Source organism: Microcaecilia unicolor, chromosome 2 (assembly GCF_901765095.1).
Source record: "Microcaecilia unicolor chromosome 2, aMicUni1.1, whole genome shotgun sequence".
Taxonomy (NCBI): Eukaryota; Metazoa; Chordata; class Amphibia; order Gymnophiona; family Siphonopidae; genus Microcaecilia; species Microcaecilia unicolor.
Window position 1 is genome coordinate 113,690,130 of NC_044032.1, and position 17,175 is coordinate 113,707,304.

The 17,175-nt window shown below is 42.0% G+C and overlaps 1 protein-coding gene across 1 annotated transcript in view; it reads left to right on the plus strand.

Moving 5' to 3' along the window:
- The window catches only part of SERINC5 (serine incorporator 5), a 131,427-nt gene that overhangs the window by 74,424 nt on the left and 39,828 nt on the right, over positions 1 to 17,175 (plus strand). Inside the window, exons 2-3 of the mRNA XM_030193223.1 lie at positions 1,109 to 1,276; positions 11,642 to 11,820. Of these exons, the coding sequence (XP_030049083.1) occupies positions 1,109 to 1,276; positions 11,642 to 11,820 (347 nt within the window). The remainder of the gene's footprint in view (positions 1 to 1,108; positions 1,277 to 11,641; positions 11,821 to 17,175) is intronic.

Here is a 17,175-nt window from a genome sequence, read left to right on the forward strand (position 1 = left end):
TGTTTTTCAACCCAGTCCTTGTGCACACCCAGTCAATCGGGGTTTTCAGGATGTCCCCATTGAATTCAGTGGGGATATCCTGAAACCCCAACTGACTGAATGTGCCCCGAAGACTGGGTTGAAAACCTTTCCACTAGACACTAGGGAGAGTTTTAACGAGAGGAAAGGAGAAAGGGGCAATCGAGCCTGCCAGGGGGTGAAAGAAGGGTTGGCTGTTGCTGGTCCTGTCCCGGTCCCGTCAGAGGATGGGAGAGCCACTAGACACCAGGAAAATTATTTAATATTGGGGGAGGGGAGGGAAATCGGGATTGGTGCAGACTTCCAGCATTATTTTAAAAATGCCACTTTTTCTGTCAGTTCCTGAGGCAATTGTCCAAAATCCAAATAAATAAAAATAAATAAAATTGTGGCTCAAACCCTGACAGGAAAGGTGACATTTCGCAATGAGCTACAGATTACTGCCGTGATTTTAATGTGGCAGTAATTTGCATGTTCACTGAATACTGTATATCCTGTGGCCAACTTTTAGCAGAAAGCTTGCAGTAGAGGCTGTGTGGTCAGCAGCTCTACCACGAAGCTTAATGCATCGGCCCCTGTGTGAGGAAAAGGCTCAGAGTGTGAGAGTTAGAGAATCTTCAGATGAGTGTGATTTGGCATCTCTGAAGGCAAAATGTTGTTCTGTTGTAAAAGTGATATGGGAATGTGGTTGCCATGTTAGTACACTTAAGATATGTAGAAAAAAGGGTTAATAAGTAGTTGTTGGTAATTTACCCCCCTGGTTTCGATGGGGGGTGGGGGGACTAGCACCTATAACTTATTTGATCTTTATACAATCAGAAATCAAAATGTAGTCCAAAATATCAGCATGAGTATGGTGAAGAAATGATGACTGTTGGTAGTGGTGGTCTGGTTATTGTCCAATTACATATGGCCTACACTAGGGTACATAGGGTCAAGGTGACTTGAAGGTCACACAGTATCAGCAAACTAGGCTTGGGACTCCCATGTCTCATGAGATCTGCAGTTCCCGTTTCCTTTTGTAATACATTGTTCTTGGAGAATTTATGACCCGAAAAAGCTGAAGCATGTCTGCTCTTTATTTTCATAGCTGGTCTGTTGTTGTGGTTCTGCAGCTTGCGCCCTCTGCTGCTCATGCTGCCCCAAGATTAAGCAGTCAACAAGTACTCGCTTCATGTATGCATTCTTCTTCATCCTGGTGACTGTCCTCTGCTGCATCATGATGTCCCCAACTGTGGCTGAGAAAATGAACGAGAACGTAAGTAGGAAATAAGAATGATATGTTATGGTAGTAGGCAGAGAGTAAAGGGGTTTGCATAGAAAATATTCTAAGTTAATATTTACTGTTGGCTGTACTGTGTAAAAGTATTACTTGCAAGGACAGGATGAGTGATTCTAGCCAACCAAACATATCTGTGATCACATTTCTACCCAAGCAGGTTTAAAAGGTGTCTGTCTTATCTGGCCCATTATGTAGGCTGAAGCTTGCCACCATATTGAATGACCCAGAACATTTGCAGAAGTTATTGAAAAACAATAGCAAACTGTGAGGTTTAAATTGTTTTATTAAACCTCCTGGTTTTGCATTCTTTCTGTTAGGAGGGGGTTTGTTGTGGGTACACCAATATGGCGGCTTCTGGGAAAAACCAGCTTCAACTTTTTGACATCATGCCATCTCCTGTCTTATTAAACCTCCTTGCTTCTACCAGTAAGCAGCAATGCGCAAAGCGATTACCCAGAGATCACTGCACAGGAATAAGTAGTTCTGGAAGCTTGCAGGGAATCTAAAGCTCTTCCAATAGCTATTGATTAAGTGGAATCAGGTGGCATGCACTCTCATCATTTTTTTTAAACCCTGAAAAGGAATATTTTTTTTAAATAGGGTCCCACAGGCAAAGGGAAATAAAGGGATTTGTCTCAGGATAAAGAATAATGTCATTGGAGAAGCCTAGACCTCATCCAGGATTTCTCTTGTATCCATATACAACCTTTGTGGAGCACTCTGATTCTTTTTATTCTTTCCAACCCAATGGAAGTTGGAGAGAATTATACAAAAGGAGTAGAGCAGAGCTTTCCAAACTGTGAGTCATGGTCATGACCTTAAATGGTGTCCTGAAACCTGTGTTGGGGTTGTGATCTGGGTGGACGCCTCAATAAGATGTCATTGACCTGCATCACTTGGGGATCACATACTTTCCATGACTGCAATTTGAGTTTGCGGCTTCAGAAAGATTGATAAGCACTGGGGTAGAGAATGCCTGTTTGGTCGGCAAAATAGCTCTGAACATTTAATGAAATGGGATAAAATTTGCCATGTGAGAAAAAACTGATTAAAAAACCCCCCAAAACCTATCTGGATTGAAATCACTCCATGGGGTTAACTAGATCTTCGTGTGTTTATTTGATTATTTTTTTACATACTATTTACATACTGCCTACAAGCTCGAAAGCTATTGAACAGGTATACATTCAGGTACAGTAGGTATTTTTCTGTCCCTGGAGGGATCACAATCTGAATTTGTATCTGAGGCAATGGAGGGTTAAGTCAGTTATTCCCAAACTGGGTTCCACGAGCTCTTTCCAGGAGTTCCACAAGTGGAGAAAGTTGGTGGCGTGCTTCAGCTGCAGACACTGGCATTCCTGCACATTTTCAGTTCAGCAGCATGAACTGATCATGCTCAGGAGTTCTGGCATCAGTGGCTGAAGTACACCACTGACTTCCTCTTAACTTGTTGTCAACTACCCAGACCTCCCTTCTCCAAAATAGGTAGCACACCCTTGTCAAAAGACTGATTAATCATAATGGCCAACTATCGTTAAAAATACACTTCTCTGTGCTTTACATAGCCAGATAGTAATGGATCAAGTTATGCAGAACATCATGCAACTGGACCAGCAAATGAAGAACCCCCTGCATTCGCTGACATAAACTTTTCCAATACATCGCTGTCTTCCACCATGTCACCCATCCCACTCCCCAAATTTTCCATACTCATGTCAGTCGCATTCACATGTTGCCTTCAATCTCATCAACTATCAACCTGATTTTTCTGACTGAAAAATACAGCATAGAAAACTCTGAGAAGTTCCCATCATATAATCCTTCATGTGGCTCAGTTAATTCATGAATGTGATTGCCTGCCACTGATAACCTGCATCTGACCCAGTTCCTCCCAAGGTTTAAATTCTGAAAATGTCTATATACATTAATCATCAGCTGCCACACCTTAAAAGAGAAAGCTGTAGAATCCTAAAAAAAAAAAAAGCCTGAAAGTTGGCAAGCCTGCCTGATTCTGAAGCACATCTGACAGGGCTCCCCTAATATCTGGGCCATAAGCATGAGCCTAGCTCCACCAGTGCTTTAATTAATTAATTTATTCATTCTTATATCCCACAATTATCCAAAAACAAGTGTTGGTTCATTGTTATATACACTTACAGTCAGATTGAACATTTAGTAACGGTTTATTGATTAACCAGTCCCTGCTCACCCACTAAGTATTCATTTGTAGTACACATAACAACCAATACGAAAACTGTTATGGTCTAGTTAGCATAGTTCATAGTAGAATTTACAACAAAGAAATGAAATTATACATCAAACTAACTACAAGGCAGCCATCAGGATAGGGTAATTATTTGCAATTCCTTTCTAATGTGTGTGTCTGTCTCTGTAGGGATGGGTGGGGGAGCCAGATGTTGACTGTGTTTATCTGTGACTGGAGAGTTAGAGAGCAGGGGAGAGGTGGTTTGAAAGAAGCATTCCCTAACTGCTGTGTTTCATTGTATTAAAGTTCTATGCTGCAGAAACTAGAATTGCTTCTTACATAGAAATTTATTTGGCCCTATTTTGTTTTCTGAAACTCCTGCTATGAAATGACCCATTTGTGACTATCTCTGGGGGAAAAGGTGACTAAAGTCAACAGAAACAAAAAATGAGGTTTTAATTAATTCTGTTAGAGCAAACAATTTGAAATACCACAGTCCAAACCCCATCTTTTTATGTGAAAAAATAAATACATTGCAGAAGTTCAAACATATAACTTTTTCAGTCTTCTTACGGATCCAGGACATGCAAAAATGACTATTCTCAACATTTTGGATCTGAGACTTTAGTCACCTTCCCAGAGATGGTCACATTTTTTGTTTCAGGGTATCTTTTCACTGGTTGTCCCTTGTGCCAAATTTGGCCCTGTTTCTTTAAATGTTTGGAAAGTTATTTTGCCCCAGTCAGACACTCTTGACCTATATAATTCTTTCCAAAATGTTTAGTTTCTCCAAAACAAGCAGTCATTGATAACAGGTTCTAATACAGATTCACATCATATAAGTACAGAACGGAGCAGACGATTCATATATTTCATCCACACCTTGCATGGAATATGCTCCTTTCCTTCTTTTAGAGATTGTGTTCCCTCTGTGCAATTGGTGGGTTCCTCGATTCCTAAGGACTATTTTGGTACTTGATATTCCTAGATAGGAGCAAGTTGACTGCACTAAAAAAGGGGCAGGAATTCCAGAAGGCCTGGAAGTATTTTGCCTGTGGTATAAAAGCAGCATGAAGAGTGAAAAGTGGTGGAGACTGTTGAAAACTGCGTAAGGCTCAAAAAGATTAGGTGCCAAGGGAAGTCTTGCCTCGCCGATTTGCTTCATTTCTTTGAAGGCAAGAATAAACATGTGGATAAAGCTGAGCTGGTTGGTGTAGAAAGTGTTGACAAAGTTCCTCATGAGACTCCTGAGAAAATTAAAAAGTCATGAGATAGGAGGCATTGTTCTTCTGTGGATTAGGAATTGGTTATTGGACAGAAAATAGGGTAGGGTTAAATGGTCATTTTTTCTCATTGGAGGAGAGTGAAAAGTAACATAGTAAAAAAACATAGTAGATGACGGCAGAGAAAGACTGCACTGTCCATCCAGTCTGCCCAACAAGATAAACTCATCTTTTTTGTGTTACCTGACCTTGATTTGTATCTGCCATTTTCAGGGCACAGACCATAGAAGTCTGCCCAGCACTAGCCCCGCCTCCCAACCACCAGCCCCGCCTCCCCCACCGGGGGAAAGTAGAGTGCTACAGAGATCTGTACCGGGACTGGTGCGATTTAAACATATTTATAGTGATCTGGAAATTGGAAACGACGAGTGAGATGACTAAGGGGGTCTTTACAAAGGCTTGCTAGCAGTTTTAATAAGCGCTAATGATTAGCGCACACTAAACGCTAGAGACGCTCATAGAAAATATATGGGGTGTGTCTATCATTTAGCGTGTGCGTATTTTTAGCACGTGCTAAAAACCCTAGCGCACCTTTGTAAAATACCCTAAATTTGCAGATGACACAAAACTATTCAAAGTTGTCAAAACACATACCGATTGTGAAAAATTGCAAGAAGACTATAGGAAGCTGGAAGACTAGCTGTCCAAATGGCAGATGAACTTTAATGTGGGTAAATCTTAGGAGTCAGCACACAAGAAAAAGATCTAGGTGTTATTGTAGACAATACACTGAAATCTTCTGCCCAGTGTGTGTCAGTGGCCTATGAAGCAAACAGGATGCTAGGAATTATTAGGAGAGGGATGATTTTTTTCTACTGCTTCCTCAGCACAGGGCTAGTGCAACAGGTAAGAGCAGTCACAGCAGACTTCGGACGCCCTCTTGCTCCGCTTACTGTATTTACCGCATTTTGTTGGCCCTGAATGGATGCAGGGATGGATATGGGGGAAGGGGGGGTTATATTGGTAATGTATGCTAAACATGCATAAACGTTCTGAAATATTAAAAATAAAGTTAAAATGGTTCGGTCCACTCTATACTTGCCTTTTCTCCTTTTATATGCTCTCCACTGGGAGAAGCACAACCTACCAAAGGGTACAAATTCCTCTTTCCAAATCTTTTTTTGTGCCTATCTTGTTCTGTTTTGAATTCCATTACCAGTTTTGCCTCCACCCCTTCCACTGGAAGGCTGCCTTGTGCTCCTACCACCCTTTCTTTCTATGGAGCTCATGAGATAATAGGACATGCAGGGTTAAAGCAAAACTTGATCAGAGTCTGATATTGATATTTACTTAGCATTGTATGCAGTACTGGGTTGGTTTAAAGGGAATGCATCAACCACTTGCCATTAGGCCTCAGTGCATCACAAATTGCCCCATCCTTATCTCTCTTTACTAGTCACTGCCCTTAATCTGCAAAAGAAATGAATGAGTGTGCAACGTGAATATACAGTTCCTTGTGTAACCAAAATGTGTGTGTGTGTGTGCTTTTTATAAAATTTCAGATGCAGCGTTTTTAACATTCTTTCATGGCTTATGGCCAGCTCAGGGGGCTGTGGTGTCCTAAATCAACTTTTGCTTTTGTGCCCTCAACTTGAGGCCAGTCTTATGATATGAACCATTCAGATGTCATGGCTTAAACAATGCGAATGGCCTTGTGCCTGAAGAAAGTTGCTGTTGTAGGTTAGGCACCATTGCTTACCCAGTTTGTAGAGTTGAAGTTACCTTTCCTTCTTGGGATTACTGGACTGGCAACATGCAACTTATTGCTCCCAGGGAGTTGTAGGGCAGAGCTGACTCACTGCTATATAGTGTTTTCCTGTAATGGTGCTGGCACCGCTTGATAACAGTGATCATAATATGATCAGATTTGATATTAGCTTTGAAGTAAGTATACATAGGAAATCAAATATGTTAGCATTAACTTTAAAAAAAGGAGACTATGATAAAATAGAGAAGAACGGTGAAAAAAAAACTTAAGAGGAGCGGCTGTGAGGGGTCAAAAATTTATATCAGGTGTGGATCTGTTCAAAAACACCATCCTGGAAGCCCAGGGGCAAATATATTCTGCATATTAAAAAAGGAGGACGGAAGACCAAACGACAGTCGGCATGGTTAAAAGTGAGTGTGAAGGAAGCTATTAGAGCTAAAAGAAAATCCTTCAGAAATGGAAGAAGGAACCAACTTGAAAATAATAAGAAACAGCATAAGGAATGTCAAGTCAAACGCAAAGCACTGATAAGGAAGGCTAAGAGGGACTTAGAAAAAAAGATTGCATTGGAGGCCAAAACATTTAGTAAACTGTTTTTTAGGTATATTAAAAGCAGGAAGCTGGCAAAAGAATCGGTTGGACCTCTAGATGACCGAGGAGTAAAAGAGGCGATCAGGGAAGACAAAGCCGTAGCGGAGAAATTAAATGAATTCTTTGCTTCGGACTTCACTGTGGAAGATTTGGGTGGGATGGTATTCAAAGCTGGCGAGTCGGAGAAACCTAAGTGAATTCTCTGTAACCTGGAGTATGTAATGGGGCAGCTCTACAAACTGAAGAGTAGCAAATCTCCTGGACCGGATGGTATTCATCCTAGTGTACTACTACTTACTACTACGTATCATTTCTATAACGTTACCGGACGTACGCAGCGCTTCACACTTGACCATGGAGAGACAGTCCCTGCTCGATAGAGCTTACAATCTAATTATGACAGACAGATAGGACAAGTAAGGGATATGGTTAGGACAGACAGGGACATATCAGGGATAGGGGACAGTTGAAGGGTTTAGGTTTAGGAGTTAAAAGCAGCATCGAAGAAGTGGGTTTTTTAGCTTAGATTTGAAGATGGCCAGAGATAAGGCTTGGCGTACCGGCTCAGGAAAGTTTATTCCAGGCATATGGTGCAGCAAGATAGAAGGAACGGAGTCTGGAGTTAGCGGTGGAGGAGTACTGATAGAACTGAAAAATGAACTTGCGGAGCTATTGTTAGTAATATGTAATTTACTACTACTACTACTTAGCATTTCTATAGCGCTGCCAGGGTTACGCAGCGCTGTACAAGTTTAACATGGGGAAGGACCGTCCCTGCTCAAAAGAGCTTACAATCTAAAGGTTACAAACTATGTAGTCAGTGTAGGTATCATGAGTGGGGAAGGTGGTTATGCGCCAAAAGCAAGGGAGAAGAGATGGGCTTTGAGTAAGGACTTGAAGATGGGCAGGGAGGGCGCATGACACATGGGCTCGGGAAGGCTGTTCCAGGCATATGGTGATGCGAGGCAGAAGGGGCGGAGTCTGGAGTTAGCGGTGGTGGAGAAGGGTACAGATAGGAGTGATTTGTCCTGAGAGCGGAGGTTACGGGTGGGAACATACAGGGAGAGGAGTGTAGAGAGGTACTGGGGGCCTGCAGATTGAGTGCATTTGAAGGTTAAAAGGAGAAGCTTGAACTGTATATGGTAGCAGATCGGGAACCAGTGAAGTGACTTGAGGAGAGGGGTGATATGAGAGTATCGGTTCACACGGTAGATAAGACGTGCGGCAGAATTTTGGACAGATTGAAGGGGGGATAGATGGTTAAGTGGGAGGCCAGTGAGAAGAAGGTTGCAATAGTCAAGACAAGAGATGACGAGCGAGTGGACGAGGGTTCGGGTGGTCTGTTCAGAGAGGAATGGGTGAATTTTGCTAATATTATAGAGGAAGAAGCGACAGGTCTTAGCTGTCTGCTGGATATTAAAATTGAACGTGGTACCGGAAGATTGGAGGGTGGCCAATGTAGTGCCGATTTTTAAGAGGTTCCAGAGGAGATCCAGGAAATTATAGGCTGGTGAGTTTTACGTTGGTGCCGGGCAAAATGGTAGAGACTATTATAAAGAACAAAATTACAGAGCAAATTCAAAAGCATGGATTAATGAGACAAAGTCAACATGGATTTAGTGAAGGGAAATCTTGCCTCACCAATCTACTACATTTCTTTGAAGGGGTGGATAAATGTGAGCCGGTTGGTATTGTGTACCTAGATTTTCAGAAGGCGTTTGACAAAGTACCTCATGAAAGACTCCAGAGGAAATTGGAGAGTCATGGGATTGGAGGTAGTGTTCTATTGTGGATTAAAAGCTGGTTAAAAGATAGAAAACAGAGAGTAGGGTTAAATGGTCAGTATTCTCAATGGAGAAGGGTAGTTAGTGGGGTTCCCCAGGGGTCTGTGCTGGGACCTCTGCTTAACATATTTATAAATGACCTAGAGATGGGAGTAACTAGTGAGGTAATTAAATTTGCTGATCACACAAGGTTATTCAAAGTCGTTAAATCGTGGGAGGATTGAGAAAAATTACAAGAGGACCTTACGAGACTGGGCGTCTAAATGGCAGATGACGTTTAATGTGAGCAGGTGCAAAGTGATGCATGTGGGAAAGAGGAACCCGAATTATAGCTACGTCATGCAAGGTTCCACATTAGGAGTCACAGACCAAGAAAGGGATCTAGGTATGGTCGTTGATGATACGTTGAAACCTTCTGCTCAGTGTGCTGCTGCGGCTAAGAAAGCAAATGGAATGTTAGGTATTGTTAGGAAAGGATTGGAAAACAAAAATGAGGATGTTATAATGCCTTTGTATCGCACCATGGTGCGACCACACATCGAATATTGTGTTCAATTCTGGTCGCCCCATCTCAAAAAAGATATAGTGGAATTAAAAAAGGTACAGAGAAGGGCGTCAAAAATGATAAAGGGGATGGGACGACTTCCCTATGAGGAAAGGCTAAAGCGGCTAGGGCTCTTCAGCTTGTAGAAAAGGCGGCTGAGAGGAGATATGATAGAGGTCTGTAAAATAATGAGTGGAGTTGAACGGGTAGATGTGAAGCGTCTGTTTACGCTTTCCAAAAATACTGGGACTAGGGGGCATGCGATGAAGCTACAATGTAGTAAATTTAAAACGAATCAGAGAAAATTTTCTTCACGCAACGTGTAATTAAACTCTGGAATTCATTGCCAGAGAATGTGGTAAAGGCGGTTAGCTTAACGGAGTTTTTAAAAAGTTTGGACAGCTTCCTAAAGGAAAAGTCCATAGACCATTATTAAATGAACTTGGGGAAAATCCACTATTTCTGGGATAAGCAGTATAGAATGTTTTGTACATTTTTGGGATCTTGCCAGGTATTTGTGACCTGGATTGGCTACTGTTGGAAACAGGATGCTGGGCTTGATTGGACCTTTGGTCTTTCCCAGTAAGGGCAATACTTATGTACTTATGTACCTAATAGCAGTTCAGAGCTGATTTTATACAACCTGATGATGAGGTCTTCTCCTGGAGAAATGTATCAGGAGGCAGGGCAGGAATGCCTGAGGTCCATCAGTGCAGGAGTCCAGAGGAGGGGATGAAGTCTTACGAGCTAGGAAATATGAGAGAATGTTAGCCCGGAGCTGTGTGAGGTCACCACTCTCAAATTCTGGACTGCAGAGGTGTTCTTAATATTCCATTCTGTCCTGTGCTCATCCTGAAGACAAGCCAACTCCTCCCCATGTTCTGGACCTTCTGACCTGGAAAATTGAAAAGTCATGTGGTATCAGCAGAACTGCAATTTTTTGTAACTGCTCCAAATAGTCCAAATAGACATAGGCTCCCGTGGCCTTCATTTTATGTTCAGTGTGCCAAAGTTGCTGGTTAGCCCAACCTGGGGTGCCTGACTGTTAAAGAATGTTTGTCAGTTGATTGCCTGGGATAAGCAGTTCTTGAGGAATCCCTTTCTGCTTGTAGGACCTTGATAGAAATCAGGGCACAAATCACGCTATATTGATGCTTAATTTAAAGCAGCTGATGCTGAGGTGGTTATGAGCGCTGGTGGTGGTCACCTATGCAAGGGTCTTGCCTCTAGAGAGTCTCTTAAAGGGGCTGTTGCCTTAAAACAAATCCTCTCCTTTGACATAGATAACACCCAGTACCCTACCAGACCTTGTTGGCAAGCCCCTAGCCCCTAACTCTGCCTCCCCATCCCAGTCTTAACAGCTACAGTGGGTTTCCCTGGTATCTAATGCTGTAGCTCTCAACCCAGTCCTTGGGGTACACCTAGCTAGGTGAGTTTTCAGGATTTCCACAGTGAATATGCATTAGCAAGATTGGCATGCGCTGCGTTCACTGTATGCAAATCTTTCATGCATATTCATTACGGATAACCTGAAAACTTGAATGCTTGGGTGCTGAGGACTGGGTTGAGAACTGCTGGTCTATTGAATGGGCAAGAATAATTCCCATTTATTCCTGCTTTGCTGGCCGCCAGCCTCAAAATGGCATCTCTCAATACCTAGCGGTAGTTTCATGGTACTACCACTCGGGGTCAAGCTTCCAAATAAGGGTTGTAAAAGAAGATAGTTGAAAATATTGGTAGTTGATATTGGGCCCACTGTTCCCGCTAATCTAAATGGGAGTCCTCCACCTACAGTGCTGCTAGTGTGTGTGTGTTTGGGGGGAGGGGTGCTGTTTCACTATCACATTTTCAATAGTGAGGGACAGGCAAGCTCTGCAGGACTCTAGGGAACCTGCCTGTCACCACAAATTCAAAAACACAATATTGAAGTGCCACCCCCTACTGGTAAACATGCAGTTGGAGGAGGCCCGCTCAGCTTAGAGGGAACAGTGATAAAGCCCATTCTAACGAGGGTTTCACTTATTTTTATGTCTGTAGTAAATGTGACTGACTGGCCTAGAAACTCATTCATAGAATATCTGCCTTGAATGTGAGGATTCCAATATATGACATACAACATTGTCCCTTTTGATATGAATACATTTTATAATTCACTTTGCAAGCCTGTATTATTTTGTTAACGTATGATTCTCCCCCCCCCCCACTTCCAAATACTTCTTTTTCAGATTCCTTTCTATGGGGAAATCTGCAGTCACATCCAAGCAGGAGAAAAATGTAGCAAGTTGGCGGGTTACTCCGCTGTGTATCGTGTCTGCTTCGGCATGGCTTGTTTCTTCTTTATTTTCTTCTTGCTGACACTCAGAATCAACAACAGCAAAAGCTGCCGTGCCTATATTCACAACGGGTAAGGTGATCATTGGTGCCTGGGGATGTGATGTACTTTAGTGGTATGGTATTAAATGGTGAGTCAGGAGAAATCCTGAGATGCGAGATGTTCTTCCAGCTATCCCTACTTCTCTCAGTGACGAAATCCTCTCCTCTCTTCTCTGCTTTTCCACATTTTATTTTTATTTTTTTTTTACATTTGGGCCCATCAGTTTCTTGCTGTGCCAGACCCATTGTTGGAATCTGGTGCCATTATGCTTCATTCACAACTGCCTGGAAATCCCCCCCCCCCCCCCCCCTCACCTTACCCGGCCTGGTCACTGCAGTGGTAGTCCTTGGTACATGAAATCAGTTCTTGAAGTTCAACTGAAGAGGGTGCAGTGTTTGCCATTCTCCAGTACAGGCTTTGATTGTGGAGTAGTCTTGAAACGAACAATCAGCATGTTCCCAGTTTCATCCAGTCTTCTGTATTTTTGTTTTTTTAAGTAATCTTAGGCCTCACAGTGACCTTCCTCAGGACTGCTGATCTTGGAGGGGGTGGCAGTGTCTTGGTAGTGCCAAACTCTTTTCACTTTACAGTGATGGATCCAAAGGTGCCCCAAGGGATAGTCAAACATATTAACATGCTCTTATAGGAGCTCATTTTTCAAAGCACGTTAGACTTATAAAGTTCCATAGTAACCTGTTGAACTTTGTAAGTCTTAAGTGCTTTGAAAATATGCCTCCACGTAACTTTGTAAGTTTAAATGCTTTGAAAATACGCCTCGTATTCCTCCCCCTATCTGTACCCTTGAATAGCTTTATGCAGAAGTTCTTTCAGCAGCTCTTTGCTAGCTACGTTTAGATCTTCGCTTCAAATTTACTTCATACAACAGAAGCAGGTTGATTCTTCATCCATGAGAATTTGAATTGGCTCAGCTATTGCAATTGGACACATCTGGTGCTATAGTTTATTTATTGTAGGCTTTGTTAAGGTGGTTTCAGAACTGGAGTTAGCTTGGTTTTGCCGTCACCAACAGTGCGAAGATGTACGCAAGACTGTTTTTAAATTAATTTTTGAACGTTCCTGCAAGTTTTCTATAGGGAAGCCGCTATGAAAAGAGAGAGAATAAAAAAAGTAGGGTATCTGATGGCGCTTCCAACTTAAAAATCAGGAAACATGAAGTTCAATATAGTAGAAAATTTATTGTAGCAAATGCACCTCTAAGGCTCGACATGGTGCCGTTTTAAAGTTTATATTCATCCACACACTCCCTGCCTTCCCTTGTTTGACAGCACAAACATTTGCAGCACTCATATGTTCATCTTTGTTTTACCTCTGCCAGTTATTTATGTTTTTAACATGCATTGACTAGCTTTTGTTTTTCTTTTATGACACTTTATCATATACCATTCAATTGGACTTGCACATTTTATCTCCTTTATGAGCACCCCTGGTGCACAGGTCATTCCCGTCTCTGTAATGCACATGCGCTGTGTTTCTCTTTTGGCACCAGATTGTACTCGGCCTGGTCGCTTTACTCATACTACCCATCTCCTCAAGTCGCTTCACTGGCTCCCTATTCGTTTTCGCATCCTGTTCAAACTTCTTCTACTAACCTATAAATGTACTCACTCTGCTGCTCCCCAGTATCTCTCCACACTCGTCCTTCCCTATACCCCTTCCTGTGCACTCCGCTCCATGGATAAATCTTTCTTATCTGTTCCCTTCTCCACTACTGCCAACTCCAGACTTTGCGCCTTCTGTCTCGCTGCACCCTACGCCTGGAATAAACTTCCTGAGCCCCTACGTCTTGCCCCATCCTTGGCCACCTTTAAATCTAGACTGAAAGCCCACCTCTTTAACATTGCTTTTGACTCGTAACCACTCGCCTCCACCTACCCTCCTCTCCTCCTTCCTGTACACATTAATTGATTTGATTTGCTTACTTTATTTTTTGTCTATTAGATTGTAAGCTCTTTGAGCAGGGACTGTCTTTCTTCTACGTTTGTGCAGCGCTGCGTACGCCTTGTAGCGCTATAGAAATGCTAAATAGTAGTAGTAGTAGTAGTTAATGTCCATTGACCTCACATTAAATCTTTTCACTGCTCTTACACAGCGCAATCTCCAATTGAAGGTACTTCACATTTTTGGGGGGCATACTGTTTGACTCCACCACCCATCCTAATTCTACAGGGCCACAACCCTGGTGGTATGTCACACATTTTTGTGATTTATTACATACCTGTTACTTGGATCCTGCACATTTTTAGTGTTTAGCTTTGTTCACCTGTCATAATTTTCTAAGGGGAACGTATGTAGCACTGCTCACTAGTATCATATTTCTTTTCTCAGTATCCACTCATTTAAACATATTTTCTGTAGGTATGTTCACTGTGCACTGTTGATTAATTCTGTTTGTACACATTTAACTTTTCAGGCTGTTTTATCAGTGCACACTGCTGGTCTCTTCACCTGCATGGCAGATCACTGTTTTACATTTTTAATAAATCTTCATTAGCCTCTTTCAAAGGCACCTATTTTAGCTTTTTGCCCAGTAGCTTCCTCTTACTGTATTTTTTTCAGCACTCGTTTTGGACTGCTTCCATCATACACTGCTAGTTCGCTCATTCCGTATGGTCTTCTTTTGATTCTGTCTTTACAATGGTCCTTCACATTTTATTTCTCCAGTGGTCCTTCAAGCATGTTTTCACAGCATTATTGTTTAGTCTGTGCCGCTTTACCACTGCATCATTGGTCTCTTCATGCGTACGGTCATTATTGTTTTATTTATTCTCACGCATTATCCCTCAGATTCTATATAGCACGCCTAGAGATCCGCACCGAAAACCAAAGTGGATTCTGTAACAACGTGCGCAACTTAACAAGCTAATGAGCACTAATTGGCAGTAATTAAAATTTATGCATATAACTCGCTAAGCATATTCTGTAACAGAGTGCACCGAACTTCTAATATACGTGGGCGTAAAGGGACATGGTTATGGGCTGGGAAATGGGCATTTTGAGGGCATTCTGAAATTTACGTGCATAGTTATAGAATATGGCTCAGTAAGCCTAAATCTATGTGCCAGGATTTACACCACATTTTCATGTAAATGGTTGCATGTAGTTTTAGGTGCTGAGAGATTTATTTATTTATTTGTTGCATTTGTATCCCACATTTTCCCACCTATTTGCAGGCTCAATGTGGCTTACATAATACCGTGATGGCGATCGCCAATTCCGGTAAGAGAAATACAGAGTGGTCAAGTGTTAATTTTCATAGATGACAGAGCATATTTTCCAGCCTGTAGACCCTCTTGTGTCATGGTGATTACTCTTTTCATGACCTTGTAGAGGGGTTGATAAATCATAGCATTTTATATAATCCATATATTTGTTCACACAGCCCATGCACACAACCACAGTGAAAGACTATGCCATGCAAACTGTGTATTTTTGCGCTGGTTAGTATTTTATAACATAGTAGATGGCAGCAGATAAAGACCTGTACAGTCCATCCAGTCTGCCCAACAAGAAAAACTCATTGTATGTGATACTTTATATGTAAACCTGACCTTGATTTGTCCTTCAGCGCTGAACATTTGACATAGAGAGACAATCCCTGCTCAAAGAGCTTACAATCTAGGCAAAAGAGACAGACTGTAGAAGTCTGCCCAGCACTGGCTTGGCTTCCCAATTACAGGTGTTGCCACCCGATCTCTGCTAAGTTTCTGTGGATCCACTCCTAAACAAGATTCCTTAATATTTATCACACGCAGTTTTGAATTCTGTTACCGTTTTCATCTCCTTCACCTCCCAAGGGAGGGCATTCCAAGTACCACCCTCTCCATGAAAAAATACTTCCTGAAATTATTCCCAAGTCTGCTCCCCTTCCACCTCAATTTATGTCCTCTAGATCTACCACCATCCCATCTCTGGAAAAGGTTTGTTTGCGAATTAATACCTTTTAAATATTTGAACGTCTATCATATCACCCCTGTTTCTCCTTTCCTCCAGGGTATACATGTTTTAAGTCTCTCCTCATACGTCTTGCATTGCAAACCTCAAGAGGTCACTTTGCATGCACTAATGACTAAAATAACACATTTCCGTGTATTATTTGTGCCTAAAACTATGTATCACCTCATAAAATTAATTACCCTATTCCCCCTAATTCTGTGAAAGTTGCCAAAAATTGCCCACACATTTTAAACAAGCTGATTAGAGCCAATAATTAGCTTACCAAGCAATTATTGGCACTAATTAAATGTAATTGAATTTTATGTGCCTAAATATTATGCATGATCTAAAAAAGAGGGCACAGAAATGGGTGGAACAGGGGCATTCCTAAAATTAACGTGTAACCTACTACAGTAATATTTCTCTGGAAGTGCCAGAAATGTCACGCGCTGGGGGTTGAACTACTGCCGGAGGCCTCATTAGGCCTGCGGTAGTTCCGATTTACCGCGCGGCAACCCTTTAGTAAAAGGGCCCCTAGATTTCTTATTTTAGTTCTGGAAGGCTAACAAGGCATCCTCCCTACCGGTGGCAATGACTCTAGAATAAAGTTTTGAACCATATCATTGACTGATCTGCTGACCATATTTCATCCACAGAATATGTCCTTTCAACATACCTATTCATCTAACAAACCATAACACGATCCCCTGCAAATCACACTCTTGTCCACAGCACCTCCACCTGTCTTGAGGTCCTGTTTACTAAGCCACATTGTAGGTGTGCTAGTGTTTTTAGCATGTGCCAAAAATTAGCTCGCAGTAACTCTAGAGACACCCATAGGAATATATGGGTGTCTAATGTTAGTGCGTGCTAAAAATGCTAGCATACCTTAGTAAACAGTGCCCTTGGTTTATTAGGCTTCCTTCATAAATAACATTTCCTTCAAAATTACTGCTACTGCAAAGTAGTAAAACCTTTTGGAGTTGTGGTCCAGCTTGGTAAGAAGCAGGGCTGAGTTCTAGAACTACACCTGGGGATTTTTTCCCCTCTCTTATTTCTCCTACCTACAGACACACCCTTCCTTCTAATCCTTCCACAATGTCACTCAAGAAGAAATGGGACTGGTCCTAGTACTGATCCCTTTGGGACACCACTAGCCAAGAAATCGATCCATCTTATTTGGCAAGATTTTCCCCTTGTGAAACCATGTTATCTATCATTCTGCAACCCACATGCTTTAGAGTATTGCACTTTTCCCTCTGTTAGTAATGCTTCTAATAGTTTACCCTATGTTGATATTAGCCTATCGAGTTTTCTGTTTTCTGCTACCCGCAATACTTTGGCTGTCATGTTTAAATATCTGTTCCCCTGTTCCCATGTCTTCTGCCCTATCTGTTGGCTGTCACTGTTCTCCACAGTCACTTGGTCTCC